Genomic DNA, 16,723 nt, shown 5'->3' on the forward strand with positions numbered 1-16,723 from the left:
GGTAAAGAAGTCCTAGTTGATAAAAAAAATCTATCAGATTAAATACTAAATGCGAGTCCGAAATGAATTTGAGAGGATTAAGATATTTTCGTTTTTTTCTAAAATTGAAATAGAAATGAAACTTTCTCCAACGAAACAGCTAAAATGAGAGCCATTCGTCTATTCTACAGTTCAACTCCCTCCAATCAACTATATCTCCATTATTTTGCGTTTGGAAGAAGTAGAAAGAGAAACACATGTAACAATAATTTTACTCTTTGTCGCTCTAAGTAAGAGATCGAGAGATGCATCATGAGAACAACTTAACCAATATTTCTCGAGCAAGTAGACGGGAAATGGTAATTCTGACACAGATGAAATAGTAGGGATTATGCCATGCATTCTGGTTGATCTCTGTCTGTTAAAATTCATTCTCAACCATTTTCCTTTTGATAAAGCTTTAGTGAGACAATGGAATGACCAATAATTGAAGCGAAGCATCCGCGCGCGCCATGAAAAAGTTTAAAACAATTACGACCACACAAATTTAGATTTATGCGACAACGTTCTTGTCCTGCCGAGAGCATCCACCAAGGCTCGAGTACGAGAGCAAACCATTCCCGGATATTGGGGATAATATGTGGTGCAGGAGCTTGGCTCACATTGTGCTCTCACTGTGAAAAACTTGTGGCCAAGTGGAAAACGGAACTACTTGTTCTGGATTTTAAATGTAATTGCCATCGAGACAGTGATAGGGAACTACTCGTTCTGGGTTTCCCTCGTCTATAAATTTCCTCTCCAACTTAAGTTAGAAGCACCAACCAAGCTAAATTAAGCTCTCTCGCCTCTCTCTCTCTCTCTCTAAGTAATGAGCTCTTTGGAAGTGAAGGTGGAAATGGAGGAGGTTTGTTGGAATGCCATGGCCGGAGGTGGTGACCGGCCGGTGAAGCATGAGGTGCAGAGCGGGGGCGAGGAGGAAGGGCTATACTTGACGTGGGAGGATCTGTGGGTGACCGGATCCAACGGTAAGGGTTCGTCGAGGGTGATACTGGCCGGGCTCACCGGGTACACCCGGCCAGGGGAGCTTCTGGCCATCATGGGTCCATCGGGCTGTGGCAAGTCCACTCTTCTTAATGCCTTGGCAGGTAACAAAAGGACCATCTACTAGTTGGTGTTCGCACCTTCCCTCACCTTAAAAAAAAAAGGCAAACAAAATTAGAAGCATGAATTTTTTATTATCAGAAGTAAAGAGGTTTTTTTTCTTTTTTGTTGAGAAGCTTAATATTTTCCGATTGTATTAAGAAACTAAGCAGATAAGAGAGAAGGCAAGTAAACAAACAAGGGAGTCTTAAGGACTGCTCAACCATTTCCTAATCACTTTGCTTATAAATCCTCTCTCATCAAATGGCACAAGAAAATCTCCAATCTCCTTTTATATATCTAATGGCTTGCTTTGAAGGAGGTCCAGAGATCAAATCCCAAGTATTGTTTTATAGAGTTAAAATAATTTCTTTTATAACCCTTTTTTTTTTGTACTCTCATCGGCTAAATAGGCCTACGAGATATAGCTTAAAAACTGTAATTTTTTAGCACTAGGACTAGGTTGAATTTATATTGAAACACTCAGATTGAATGCTTGAATGCGCTGCCTCTCAATGACATGCAAGCTCCTAGGCCTTCATTTATCAAGAATGATCTCTAATTTAGTCCGTAACAATCTAAAACCTCATCCAAATGGCTAGTCGGAAGGTATTATTTGGATTTCTTAATTTTGTATAAATAACTAAGATCTAGCCAACGAATAACCGATCTCAAACTAAACATACGCCCGCACGGGTCTTTACATACTCTCCCCCATTTAAGCCCGGATGTCCTCGTCAGGATAAGGGTTCAAATCCATTCAAATCTAATCATAAGCACCGCGATCGGCCTGAGGTCAGCCCCAATAGATCTGTGCTGCAGTGCTCCTTAGTCCACATAGGTTATGGGCCAGGTCTGCTCTGATATCATTTATAACAACTTAGGACCTCACTCAAAATGGATATAGTCTATCTAACGTTAGAGCTAATCTTAAAGCTCATCGTCGTCCTCTTAAATTATTGGATGTGCTGTTCCAATGGTGACTTTATATGCATTAGAGAATAACCTGCGATCCATCATTTTCCTTATAGCACATTTGTAAGTTCTCATACGGTCAGAAGGTTGATGTAATTGAGGGTACTCAACATCTTTACCATATATATATATATATATATATATGAAGGAACTTTCATAAATATATTTCTTTTTACAGTGAATGATGCATTTACCTCAGATTAATTTTCTCTATTTCTTTGATACCCAAAAAAAAAGGGTAATAGCAACCAAAAACAAGAATATATTTATTATGTTACCTTGCTTAATTCTCACATGCATCAGATGTGTGCATAATATCAACTGCTTAGAATAAAATAGTATCTAAAATAATATTGTTGAGTAGGACAAGACTACTTGGCCAAGTGATCTAGGACTAAATCCAGTTTTCTGTATTCATTTTTAACAGTCAAGAAGCCAATCAAGACATGACATAGTGGCAAAACGGTTAAAACACATGGAATGTTAGCAAGAAGATCTGTGCCAGTTGGAATATTTGAACTTGGATTGTAAATCCTAGCTAACTCGGTAATAATAATATCTACTTGCAGGGAGACTCGACTCAGGTACAAAACAATCTGGACAAGTGTTGGTAAATGGTTGGCATCAGACGCTAGCATTTGGGACTTCTGTAAGCACATCTTTTCTTTTTTCCTGCACTTCACTATTCTCTCTTCATAATTCTTCAAAATGTTATTAGTATTTTAATACATACATGGATACAGCACTCAAATATATGAGGATTATGGGTTTAACCGAGCCAAGCTTGAAATAGCCTGGGTCTAATCAAACTTAGCTTGAAATTAATTGAGTCTGAAGTTTGCATCAAGATTTTCACCTTTATATGTGACCTAGCTTGATTGATCTAATTTCAAGCCTATCTTCTATTACATGGATATATACCATAGCCCTTGCATTTGTGAAAAACTTGTAATATTCATCCAAGCTTGTGATGCTAACAAACTAATATTGATATGCATAATTATCAAATGATCTTTTCCTCATTAATTCAGGCTTACGTGACCCAAGATGACATTCTGATGACAACTCTGACAGTGAGAGAAGCTGTATACTATTCTGCACAGCTCCAACTGCCAGACTCCATGTCTAAATCTGAGAAGAAGGAGAGAGCAGAGACGACTATAAGGGAGATGGGCTTGCAAGAAGCTATGGACACAAGGATTGGAGGGCAGGCATCTAAGGGAATAAGTGGTGGCCAGAAGAGGAGGGTTAGCATTTGCATAGAGATTTTAACACGACCAAAGCTTCTCTTCTTGGATGAGCCCACAAGTGGACTAGACAGTGCTGCATCATATCACGTTGTGAATCGCATTGTAGACCTATCTCGACATCATGGAAGGACTATTATCGCTTCGATCCATCAGCCTAGCAGTGAAGTTTTTGAGCTTTTTGATAACTTGTGCCTTTTATCTTCTGGCAAAACAGTTTATTTTGGACCTGCTTCTTTAACTAATGAGGTGAGCCTGTGCTTCAAAATGGCTATAACTTCTTTTTTTTTTTTTTTTGATAAAAGCACAAATGGTTCTAATTGAACAACATCTCGACTTTATTCTATCTGTTGCTGGAAATTGGACCCGGGGGCGACCGTCGGCTGAGAGGGGAGGAGCTCCGCTGCTGGAACGATAGGTGGCGGTGCGTCAGCTGGTGGCGTCCTCCTGGAGAACTTGCAAGAAGCCGGTGGCCGGGATCTCCGGCGCCGGCCCTCCGATGCTTAAGTCAGAGGGGGCTAGTATATGAGTGGAGTAAAGAGGAGAATGTTTGTTCTTCTGTCTCTCCCTTTTTCTTTTTCCCCAGGTTCCCTTTTATAGAAGGATATTATGTTACCTGAGAGGTGACAGGGCAAATTGTCTTCTTCATGATAATTGAGCATGATCATGCTCATTAATGGCATTGTGGAGGATGAGACCGGATCAGACCGGAGTCAGCGAATTGTCATGGTTGATCGGACCTGTTGGAGTGGTTCAACTGCCGGCCGTGGTGGGCCTGGGGTTCGTAGATAGCAAGTGCATTAATTGCTGAGTGAACCGGTGATCAGGGAGAGCCATACGCTTTGATGGTCCAGTATTCTGGAGATCATCTTGAGCCGTGTTCATTAATGGTTGAATGCACTGGAGGCCCGCAGGGGTCACACGCATTAATGATCGGGTGTGCCGGAGGCCTGCGGAGGTCACGTGCCTTAATGGCTTGACGACGGTAGCAGAGTACGGTGGAGTTGGATATCTAGTTGTCAGATTCTCTCTAAGGGATTAGGCTGGGGTCGAATATTTGGACAAGGCATTTTTAGGGCTCGGCACCTGGCCGGGTGCCGAGCCGAGCCAGTTGCTCAGTGGGGTGCCTTTAATTCGAGCGTCGCGAGGTCGGTGCGTTCTAGTCGGCGTCTCCTGGTCGGGCGCTTTCTGGTCGGGCGCCTTTCTGGTCGGCGCTCTTCTGGTCGGCGCTCTCTGGGCGAGCGCCTCCGGGCTGGCGCGACTTGGGTTTTTCCCCCAACACTATCTATCTATCTTTCCTCTATTGATATCATAGAATATATACCTACTGGGTAGATCATTGCCATGTTTCCATCAAGAAGTGATTCAAATTTTAAATTATTCTGTTTTCATAATAAAAATTATTCAACTCTTCAAGCTTTTATATGTTGTCATTATTTTTCAAGCTCATTTTTGGAAGCAGGCTGTTAATCTAAGAACTCTCCACTTTTTTGATCTGAACCAGTAACTGTTATTGTAACCAACCATCTATATGGACCACTAAAACGGACAAGATCAAGATCTTATATAGTAATCATATGACAGGCAGTTGTAATTAATTTCAAGTTCAGGAAAAATTTATGTCATTAATGATCAAATAGCCAATTTGAGTTTTCCTTTTCTTCCACAACATTGTCGCATATCTGCTGAATCTATTTCATATGCACCCTAAATGAGGAGTTCTGGCATCTTCTTTATGTACTTAAAAAATTGAAAACTTGCTTTTGAAAAATTTAGTCTAATTGAAAACTTACATTCTCCTAAAGATATGACATTGAACGAATAAAGGTTAGAAAATGTTGGTAGTGCAATCAATCCTTTGACTTCTAATGATTCAGTATTCTATTTTCTCTTGCAGTTTTTTTCTCAAAATGGCTTTCCATGCCCATCCATGAGAAACCCCTCTGATCACTTCCTCAGAACTATCAACAAAGACTTTGAGACAGTTCCTTGTGCACTTCTGTATCTAGTTCTTGATATCTAGTTCTTGAACAAACTGGAATATACAAAAGAAAAGTGCTTACGATTTTTTTCCTCTCCCAATTAGGAGATGGTAAAAGGCTGTAGTAGCCAATCAAAAACCACTGCTGAAACCATTGATATCCTCGTAGGATCATACAAGCTATCCAATATCCACCAAGACGTTGAGAGGCGAGTAGCTGAGATGCGCAGATTGGTATGTCAATTACATGAATCTTCCTTGACCATGATTGTATTATCCATAGCATGACTGCTGCAGAAGAGAATGCAAAGTTTTAATCACAATATCAATTATCACAAAGAGGTTTCCTTATGCAGGAAGGAGATGCTGTGAAGACTGGAAGTCAAGCTAGTTTCACTACTCAGTGCATTGTCCTCACCAAAAGATCATTTAAAAACATGTACAGAGATCTAGGATACTACATGCTGCGACTCGCAATTTATGATATATTGTGTCTATGCATTGGGACCATGTTTTATGACATTGGACATAGCTATGGATCAATCCAGGTGAAATGCCTAACTCTGAAGGATACTTGTTACAACCTTTGTTTTCTAGGATATTTTTTTCAAGAGCCTTAACAGGCTAGCCTAATTTCAATTTTATGGAGTAGCTAAATGAGTCAAACTGTAGACCTTCAAGTAATGGCCATGATTTATGACTGGCTCCCAACCTGCCATCACTTGGTCCGAGTTAAGGCCAAAGACAATTTGAGCAGAAGAGGTGCCTATGGTAATACTAGAGATCCGCAGTTATATAAGAGAAATCCGTTTTATTCATCATATAAGCCCATACAGCCATAGACATGTAAAAAATCCAATTGGCATAGAAGAAGGCAATGGTAATTGATGAATGTGACATCGTAATTCAACTTTAGGCAATAAGGCCAGAAAGGTCGATTTAATACTCAACCTTGAACTGGATATATTTCAATATTGAATTTAGAACAACATGGTATTTGTCAATAGTTTAGTGATCTTCATTGGAAAAAAGTGTAACCAAGGAACTGATGTGTAGATTTAAACTTTCCAGGCTAGGGGTTCGGTGCTTCTGTTCGTATCATCATTCCTAACTTTTATGGCAATTGGTGGTTTTCCTTCCTTTACAGAAGAGATGAAGGTTAGTGGCATTCTTAATGTTCATTATTTAAAAATTTCAGAAGTCCTATTTATCCATGAATTCAAACTATGCATGGTAATATAAGGTCCTGTAATATTGCTTCTCCTCTCGCCGCTCAGCATGTTTCGCAGATTGATACAAGTATGCATTCAAACTAAAACACCAACATGGCACTTAGAATGCCAGCTTCAATTCTACAAGTTCCACTCGATCGGTATTTTACATATCAATTTCAATAAAACTCTTTCATGTAGACCTGTTCTGGATATATGTAATTTGGCAAGCCATCACGTTGGTTGTTCTAAGCGAGCAACTTCATGTGTTTGGTTTGTAGCTTGACAAATATTTTGTAATTGGATTTACCAAAACCTACTTAATTACAGTAATTTGTCCTATAGAAATTGGCCATTGGACAAGTTTTGCAAGATGGAGGCTACAACGACAATTTTTGGGTTAATCATAAAGGTGTTGTTTTTGCGAGTAATGGCCAGCCAAACATTACATACAACCAAGTAATCACATAAAACAGCTGCCATAAATGCAATTACTATGACATGTAATTTCAGCTACATGAAAACTCTAGTCACTGGTAATCAGAGCAGTTCATAGTTGTAAAATAATTTCTTAATTGTTCATAGATTATTTCATAAATGTGTTATGAAGTTGTCACTAACTGTCAACTTTTTTTTGATCCAAAGATCTTTCAAAGAGAGAGACTAAATGGGCATTATGGTGTCACTGCATTCATGATCAGTAACATGCTTTCTTCCGCACCATATTTAGCTCTTGTCTCTATAATCCCAGCAGCCATGGCCTACTACCTTATTGGCCTCCAAAGCGGAGTTGATCACTTCATTTTCTTTGCTATGGTGTTGTATGCATCGATGTTGCTTGTTGAGGGCATGATGATGATCGTCGCTAGCATTGTGCCCAATTACCTCATGGGCATCATCACCGGTGCCGGAATTCAAGCAACGATGATACTATCGGCCGGCTTTTTCCGATTGCCGAATGATCTTCCGAAGCCAGTGTGGCGATACCCAATGTACCACATAGCCTTCCACAAGTATGCCAACCAAGCTTACTACAAGAATGAGTTCATTGGACTTTCCTTTCCCAACATCCAAGCTGGGGGTGCAGCCACTATTACTGGGGAGGAAATTCTGAGGGATTTTTGGCAGATGGAGGTGGGACACTCTAAGTGGGTTGATCTTGCCATCTTGTTTGGTATGGTTATTCTATATAGGGTCTTGTTTTTGGTCATTGTGAAGACTAGTGAAAAGGTGAAGCCCATGGTTAGGGCTGGTCTAAACAAGGATCCCAAACAGGTCATAGGGCCGCCCTCAACACCTCTAGCTGATGTAAACCCATAAAAAGATTTTTTTCTCTTTTTTCTTCATTTTACTAGGTATAATCAATGTGTTTGGTCCATGTAATTCTGATGTTTTATTTAAAAGTGGGACCATCTGATAGATCATTGTTTTTTGAGTAATATCCAGGATTTTGACGTAGACCTCCTTAAGGATAAGTAGGTAAAGGAGAAGTGCTAACCAATTGAGCTAACAATTGTTTGTGTTTGATGGAGTGTTCTGGTGTCGTAGATAGAGAGTTGATAGATGTAGTTCCATTTAATCCTTATTCATTTATTTTCTTTGTACCTTGGCTATCTGAGTAAATGTTAGAATTCGACTGGGGCGATTCAAACAAACTAGTGCTGCAAGAAGAGATCGTCCATATTAATATATAAGATCGAGAGTTCAGTGTCAGCATCTCCATGATTCCCAAGCATACAACATTGCCTACTTCCCTAGCTACATGTATCTATGTTTTCCACTACAATCCATTGTCCATACTTCTCAAGCTACATGCCTCACATGTGGCGCCATACTCTAGTCTAGATAACAAAAAAAAAAAATGCAGGAGAGGGGGGATCTAGAGTCCAGCATCGAGTCAAAGTTGCTGGAATACAGAAGCTAATATATAATAGCCTATTGCATTGTTGCTTTAAACTAAATTTTGCTTACTATTAAGTCTAATGTATATTGTTGATCTTTTTCTTTATCAATTTAATCTTTTGAGGTCAATTGGTTAATATAATTCGAAACTCAGATTTGCTAGAAGTCTGACTGATGTAGTCACCTACTCTCTTTTCGCCTCTTTCCGTTGAACACAATTTAATGGGGCGGGCATCAAAAGAAGAAAGTATGGAGTAGGTTTTCTGTTCTACCATGTTTTTCCTAATGTCTATTTTAAAGAAGAAACCCAAAAATTAGGGACTCCTCCTATACAAACAAAGTTTGTCAGTCCTTTGGTTAAAAAAATCAGAAAAAGAAAGGAAATCTCACATAAACGGCATCCTCTTTCTTTCTTGTTTCCAAAATATAGTTTTTATTGATGTATATTACATGGCCAGATGATACACACTAAGCAAATTAGTTATCTAGCAAGCTAACACACACCTCTAGTAAACTAAAATACAGTTTTCAGAATATAGTATTCACCAAATACACACTACTTGGCCAAGTGATACATACTTAGCAAATTAGTTATCTAACAACTCAATATATACCTCTAAACAAATTGATACATAGTTTTTTTTTTCCTTTTTTTTTTCATTGTACTGGGTATAATCACTATATTAATATATAGTGCTGCAAATAAACCAGTTCTGCAAGAAGAGATCGTCCATATTAATATATAAGATCGAGAGTTCATGTTCATGAGGTGCATTTCATTCTCAGCATCTCCATGATTTCCAAGCATGCAACATTGCCTACTTCCCTAGCTGCATGTATCTATGTTTTCCACTACAATCCGTTGTCCATATTTTTCAAGCTACATGCATCATATTTTTCAATCCGTGCTGGACTCTAGCTACATGCATCATATTTTTCAATCCGTGCTCGTTAGTCCAGCACGGAGTCAAAGTTGCTGGAATAAAGAAGCTAATATATAATAGCCTATTCCATTGTTGCTTTAAACTAAATTTTGCTTACTATTAAGTCTAATATATACTGTTTTTTTTTTCTTTATCAATTTAATATTTTGAGGTCAATTGGTTAATATAATTCGAAACTAAGATTTGCTGGAGGTCTGTGCTTGTTCCGTGCTGCACATTTATCTAACAATTGAAGTCTGGCTGATCTATGGAAGTCCTCTTTTCGCCTCTTTTCTCTGAACACAATTTAGTGGGGCGGGCACCAAAGAAGCAAGTATGGAGCGGTTTCCTATTCTATCATGTTTTTCAAGTATCCATTTGAAAAAAAAAAAAACCAAAAATCAGACACTCCTCCGACTGACTAATAGAGTTGTGGGTCCTATGATTAAAAAAATCAAAAAAAAAGGAGAAAATCTCGCATAAATGGCATCCTCTTCCTTTCTTATTTCTGGAACATAATTTTTAATAGTACATACTACATGGCCAGATGATACACATCAAGCAAATTAATCATCTAGGTAAACCAAAACAAAGCTTTCAGATCATAGTATTTGTTGGGGGAAAAGCAGATTGCCCCAAAAACGCATGAACGCATCGCCGGCACGTGACGAAAGCGCCCGACTTGAGGGCGTCCGACCTGGAGGCATCCGACCTGGGGCCCGACTTGGAGGCGTCCGACTTCAAAATGCCCAATTGGAAGCCCGACCTCAGGGCTCTCGACCTGGCGCCTGGCCAGGCGCTCGACTCCGAGACGTCCGACCTGGGCACCCGACCTCAGCATCCTCGACCTCGGAAGTCCGACCTCGCTATCCACCTGCAGCGATCACATCCTTCTACAGCTCGACCAAGGACCACGCCCTGCTACTGTTGTCAACAATTAATGCGCATGGCCTCTACTGATCTCCGGCTCACTCAACAATCAATGCGCGTGCTATCTACGGATCTCAAGCCCTCCACGGCGAACAGCTGACCCGCTCGGCTACGTCCGATCAGCCACGACGACTCATTGGCTCCGGCCTGATCTCCTACGGCAATGCATTAATTCACACGATCGTGCATTAATTCATACGACATGCTCAATTATGACGGTAACCCGATCACCCCGTTACATCACAGGTAATCATGTACCCCTCTATAAAAGGGGAACCCCTCCATCTTAGAAGGGGATGGACTCTAAAACTCTGGAATATATTTTCTCTCCCTCAATACACTTGCCCCCTCTGACTTAAGCATCGGAGGGCCGGCGCCGGAAACCCCGGCTACCGGCTTTTTGCAGGTTCCTCGGAGGACGCCGCTCGCCGACGGACCGCCACCCGCCATCTCACGCCAGAGCTCCTCCTTCTCAGCCATTGGTCGCCCCCGAGTCCAATTTCCAGCAACAGTTGGCGCTAGAGGAAGGGCCCGAGTTGTGGCCATGAAGTTGAGAAGCAAAGGAGCCTCCAATGCCTCCCGGGCGTCCCCCACCAAGCCCTGGATACTCCGTCCAGAACTCACCGCCAAGACCTCCGGCGGACCCAGTCCCCCAAGTCCAGCCGGAACAGTTCAACATTATGGTGCAACAAGTTCAAGCCTTGGCCACGGCAGTCCAAGGCCTGCAACGTGTGGAGCCCTTGCTGCCTCCGCAAGTCACAGGTCCAGTCAGTACTCCCCCCAGACAGATTGGCACCCCAAGGCCAAAACCTCCATGGCTCCTCGAGGGCCAACAACGAGGAACGATGCTGCTGCCAAGGTTCAACCTGAGTGTCTCCAGGGAGGGGCCTAGGCAATGGGCCGCAGCTATCGGAAGCTGAGTCAGCCCCGAGGCAGCTCGCACCAAAGCAGTCTACCGTGGCGATCCCCCAGGATGGGGAACTCGACAGGAAGGTCAAGAAGCTCGAGCACCAGATTGAGGCACTCCATAGCAAGAAGGCAAGGCACGAGGGTGACTTTGAGTTTACCACTAAGTCCTCCTTTTTTTCGCCAGATCGAGGATGAGCCGGTCCCACCAAGGTTCAAAATGCCCCAAGTGGAGCCCTACAATGGAACTACCGACCCCCTCGACCATTTGGAGAGTTACCGAGCCCTCATGGCATTGCAAGGATCCTCGGAGGCTGTGCTCTGCAAGGCCTTCTCAGCGACTCTTCGAAGAACGGCTCGGCTCTGGTTTTTTGGACTGAAGCCGAGCACAGTATCCTCTTTTGAGCAGCTCGGCAGGTAGTTCACCACCAACTTCGCCGCCAGCCGACGTCAGCGGCGGACGTCGGACTCCCTCCTTGACATCAAGCAAAAGGAGGGAGAGTCTCTCAAAGACTACCTCGACCGTTTTACCCCTGCAACTTGGGAGGTTCGCGAGCTCGACCAGTCGATAGCCATGTCGGCACTTAAGACTAGGGCTCGATTCTACAGGTTCCTTTTCTTTATTGAGAAGAGCTTCCCCGCCAACTTCACCGAGATGTTGTCCGAGCTCGAAAGTATGCGAAGGCCGAAGAGGCTATCGCTTCCAGGCGGGGCGCGACCGAGCAGGCCTCAAAGAAGCAGAAAAGACGCCGCGAGGAGTGCGGCCGTCCGAAAAGCCCGTCTCCCCGCCGAGACAAGAACCTGCCTCGGCTAAGGAGTCCACCCCGACAGCGGGGACAGCTTCGACCAAAGTCTCCGCCTCGACCGAGATCTCCGCTGCGGCCACGAATGCCCTCAGGGAAGTACGAGAACTACACTCCCCTCAATGTTCCCCAGGCGAAAATCCTAATGGAGATAGAAGGCCGAGACTACTTCCGACCTCCGCCCCCGATGCGAGATACAGTAGCTCGGCGCAATCCTAGAAAGTATTGCCGCTTCCACCGGGACTATGGCCACGACATGGAGGATTGCTTCCAGCTCCGGGATGACATCGAGGCGCTTATCCGCCGCGGGGTACTCAACCAGTTTGTGCGGAACTGGTGTGAGGAAAGGAGGCCAGTGGAAAATGCTGCACTGCCCGGAAATCCAAATGACAACAGGCCTATCGCCGGCACCATCAACACCATTGGAGGAGGAAGCTCAGTTGAAGAACCAATCGAGGGAAGGATTCCTCTGAAGCGCCCACGCACCTTCGAAGCCATCTCATTCTCGATGAGGATTTGGAAGGAGTTGAGACTCCTCATGATGACGCTGTGGTCATCTCCATGATTGTAAATAAGTTTGATGTAAAGCGCGTCTTAGTCGATAATGGAAGCTCGGCAAATATTTTGTACTACGATGCCTATCAAAAAATGGAGATGACAGAAAGCCAGCTTCGGTGAATGATTGCTCCACTGGTCGGATTTACCAGGGATTTGGTCTCGGTTGAAAGCGAGGTCGGCCTCCTTGTCACAGTCGGGCTCGCTCCCCGAGAAAGTACTGTGAGGATGGATTTCTTGTTGTCCGCCTACCTTCGGCCTACAATGCCATTCTCGGACGACCAGGGCTAAATGCCCTCCGAGCTATGATCTCGACCTATCACCTGCTCATGCGGTTCTCCATCGACCGAGGAGTAGGCGAAGTTCGTGGGGACCAGTCAATAGCTAATGCTATATGGCGACTTACAAAGCAAAGCAACCGGCCAAAGCACAAAGCCAAGGGGAGCAACCGGCCGAGGCATCAACCAAAACGTCAGATCAGACACTACCCATCGAAACCTTGGAGATGCGGGACGACCTCTAGAAGGAATGGATAGAGCCTGGTGAGCTTCTTACCCAAATTCCATTAAAAGATAACTGCCCAGAGCTAACCGTGCAGGTTGGCTCCGGCCTGAGCGCCTGCGAAAGAGACCACCTGATCGAGTTCCTGTGAACCAATATGGACGTCTTCGCCTGGTTGCCCGCCGACATGCCGAAAATAGATCCCGAGGTCATGGTTCACCGACTCCAAGTGAAACCGACCTACAAACCTGTGTGGCAGAAGAAACGGGGCTCCGCCCCAGAACGACAGCGGGCAGCGGCCGAGGAAGTGGACAAACTTCTCGAGGCTGGCTTCATCCGGGAGGTCTCCTATCTGGATTAGCTCGCCAACGTGGTCCTCGTAAAGAAAGCTAACGGGAAGTGGCGTATGTGCGTGGACTATACCGACCTGAACAAAGCCTGCCCAAAGGACAGCTTTTCACTTTCCAGCATCGACCAAAGGTATTTATTGCTACAAAGTGATGCCTTTCGGGTTGAAAAATGCCGGAGCAACATACCATAGGTTGGTCAGCCAGATCTTCAAAAATCAAATAAGCCGAAACATGGAATTCTAAGTGGACAACATGCTGGTGAAGAGCCGGACAGCAGAGGACCATGTGGCCGGCTTTAATGAGACATTTTCCACACACTCAGGAAGTATCGAATGAAGCTCAACCCTGCCAAGTGCGCATTCGGAGTCACCTCAGGCAAATTCCTTGGCTTCGTAGTCACCCAGCGTGGAATGGAAGCAAATCCCTAGAAGATCCGAGCGCTGCAAGAGATGGTGTCACCAAAGATGGTTAAGGAGGTACAGCGGCTCACTAGGCGGGTCGCAGCTCTAGAAAGATTTGTTTCCAGGTCGGCCGAGCGGTGCCTCTCATTCTTCACAATCCTCAAGCGACCGAAGAAATTCTTATGGTTGGAAGAATGTCAGTAAGCTTTTGAAGAGCTTAGGCGTCTTCTTGCTTCCCCTCCATTACTCACGAAGCCCCAGCAGGGTGAGCTCCTCTATTTGTACCTGGCCGTCTCACCGGTTGCGGTAAGCTCGATCCTGGTCCGAGAAGAGAATAAGCTTCAAAGACTAGTATATTATGCCAGCCGGATCCTGAGGGATGCTGAGACCCGATATTCCAAATTAGAGAAAACAATCTTTGCTCTAGTCATCTCGGCTCGGAGGCTCCGGCCCTATTTCAGGCCCACACTGTGGCCATATTGACCGACCAGCCTATGAAGCAAATTCTGCAACGGTCGGATCGCGCTGGGAGGATCGCGAAGTGGGCAGTCGAGCTTGGGGAGTTCGACCTCAAATACCGTCCGAGGCCAGTGATCAAAGCCCAGGCGCTCGCTGACTTTATTGTGGAGTGCACCTTACCGGATGATCCCGAGCTCGCATGCACACCAGCAGAGGAGACTCCGAGGCAACCGTGGGCTCTACATGTGGACGGCTCCTCGATCTCGAGGGGTAGCGGAGCAGGCCTCATTCTCACTAGCCCGGATGGGGTAGTTGCAGAGCAGGCTCTACGCTTCGAGTTTTCCACCTCGAACAATGTGGCAGAATACGAGGCGCTCATTGCCGGGCTCAAACTAGCAAAGGAGCTGAAAGTGGAGGACCTAAAGGTCTTCAATGACTCCCAACTGGTCGTGAGCCAGATTGTGGGAGACTTTGAAGCCAGAGAGCCATCGATGCAGAGATATCTTCAAAAGGTGCGGGACCTCACGTTTACCTTGGGCTCCTTCAACATCCAGCATATTTCCAGAACAGAGAACCTAAGGGCAGACCAATTATCGAAGCTGGCGACTTTCTGCATGAGCGAGCTCCCAAAGACGACGGTACTCGAATACCTCCAAACGCCCAGTACCGAGGAGCCCGAGCCAACCCTTTGGATCGAGGCCGAGCCGAGCTGGATGGACGAACTCATCAACTATCTGCAGAATGAAATCCTCCCTGATGATGAGCTCGAGGTCCGCCGAATCAAGCGTCAAGCCTCCCGATACATGCTATATGAAGGCAAGCTCTACCGCAGGTCGTTCACCTCTCCCCTCCTCAGATGCCTCCGCCTGTCAGAGGCAGACTATGCTATGCGAGAGGTTCATGAAGGGATCTGTGGGAACCATTTGGGAGGCCGAGCACTAGCCCACAAAATCCTGCGCCAGGGATACTACTAGCCCACAAAATTCTGCGCCAGGGATACTACTGGCCCACACTTCAGAAGGATGCAACGGACTTCGTCCGAAGGTGCGATCGGTGTCAGCAGAATGCCAACATTCAACGCTGACCTTCGGCTCCACTGACCTCGATCGTTGCCCCCTGGCCATTTGCCCAATGGGGGATTGACATCCTAGGACCATTCCTCCTGGCCACCGGACAGAGAAAATTTCTGGTTGTCTCTATCGATTACTTCACCAAATGGGTCGAAGTCGAACCGGTGGCCCGAATTTTCGAGCAGAAGATACGGAATTTTATCTGTAAGTCAATAATTTGTAGATTTAGACTCCCCCGCATCCTTATATCTGACAACGGCTGTCAGTTTGACATCGCCCGTTTCAGAAAATTCTGCTCCGAGCTCGGCATCAACCACCGTTTCACCTCGGTCGCCCATCCACAGATAAATAGAGAAACTGAGGTGACGAATCGCACCATTCTGCAAGGGCTCAAGGCTAGACTCGACCGATCCAAGGGGCAATGGGTCGAAGACCTATATAATATTCTCTGGGCTTACAGGACCACGTTCGTACTTCCCATCGGCGAGACCCCTTTCAATCTAGCGTATGGAACAGAAATTGTTATTCCCTTGAAAATCGGACTCTCCTCATCAAGGGTAGAGCACTACGATGCAAACTCCAACTCCTTTTAGCTCAGAAACAATTTGGACCTCGTTGAAGAAGCAAGGGAAGCCGCCCGAGTCTACATGGCGAGGGTACCAACAGAAGACGGCACAATACTACAATTTTAGAGTAAAGGCCAAGTTTTTCAAAGTGGGGGATCTCGTCCTCAGGAGAACTGATGTTTCTCAGCCTACCGAGCAGGGGAAGCTTGCCTCGAACTAGGAAGGACCCTACCGGATCGCGCGAGTCCAGCGGCCCAGAGCATACAAGTTGGAGTCTCTCGAAGGGACCCTCATTCTACGAAGCTGGAATTCCGAAAATCTTCGGATGTACTACCAGTAAAGCCCCCAGGGGTCCTCAACGATTGGAAACACAACTCTTGTCCCCTTCTTATGATAATTTGTTTACAGCTCTCCCTTAATTATTCCATGCTCTTCCTGATATTGGGATGCTTGTGAACTTCAGAAAACCCGACCAAACTCAGATGCCCAACCAAGCTCGAATGCCCGACCAAGCTCGGATGCCCCAGCCAAGTCTGGAATGCCTCGCCACGTCGACATCGAGCTCGGTCTCGATCTCCCTTAAAGACCCCGACCAAGATCGGGATGCCCCGCTGAGTCGACAGTGAGCCCAAGCTCCCTCGACCTCGGAAAGACATTCAAACAACGGGTAGTACCTACGCAGACCCCCGAGGCCTTCAACAATGGGGTAGTACCTACGCGGACCTCCGAGGCCTTCAAGGATGGGGTAGTACCTACGTGGACCTTCGAGGCCTTCAACGATGGGGTAGTACCTACGCGGACCCTCGAGGCCTTCAACGATGGGG

General features: G+C 45.2%; 2 protein-coding genes across 2 annotated transcripts; both read left to right on the plus strand.

The window, feature by feature from the left end:
• Positions 1–799: 799 nt before the first annotated feature.
• Positions 800–7,987, plus strand: LOC103697779 (ABC transporter G family member 1-like). The gene is made up of 8 exons (XM_039122918.1): positions 800–1,124; positions 2,664–2,743; positions 3,126–3,590; positions 5,239–5,325; positions 5,428–5,556; positions 5,679–5,870; positions 6,394–6,480; positions 7,179–7,987. The coding sequence occupies exons 1-8, from the start codon at positions 848–850 to the stop codon at positions 7,851–7,853; spliced, it is 1,992 nt and encodes a 663-aa protein (XP_038978846.1). The 5' UTR covers positions 800–847; the 3' UTR covers positions 7,854–7,987.
• Positions 7,988–12,082: 4,095 nt separating this feature from the next.
• Positions 12,083–12,549, plus strand: LOC120109168 (the record flags this gene model as incomplete). The annotated part of the gene is made up of 1 exon (XM_039122916.1): positions 12,083–12,549. A coding segment is annotated over exon 1 (467 nt), but the record flags the coding sequence as incomplete, so codon positions are not given.
• Positions 12,550–16,723: the final 4,174 nt, after the last annotated feature.

This window comes from Phoenix dactylifera, unplaced genomic scaffold (genome assembly GCF_009389715.1).
Source record: "Phoenix dactylifera cultivar Barhee BC4 unplaced genomic scaffold, palm_55x_up_171113_PBpolish2nd_filt_p 001878F, whole genome shotgun sequence".
Classification (NCBI taxonomy): domain Eukaryota; kingdom Viridiplantae; phylum Streptophyta; class Magnoliopsida; order Arecales; family Arecaceae; genus Phoenix; species Phoenix dactylifera.

Bases quoted from the DNA above. Each gene is read 5' to 3' on its own strand.
- LOC103697779 (XM_039122918.1), top strand. From the start codon at position 848: ATGAGCTCTTTGGAAGTGAAGGTGGAAATGGAGGAGGTTTGTTGGAAT. The intron at 1,125-2,663 runs GTAACAAAAGGA...ATCTACTTGCAG, and splicing joins TCTTCTTAATGCCTTGGCAG to GGAGACTCGACTCAGGTACA. The intron at 5,557-5,678 runs GTATGTCAATTA...TTCCTTATGCAG, and splicing joins TAGCTGAGATGCGCAGATTG to GAAGGAGATGCTGTGAAGAC.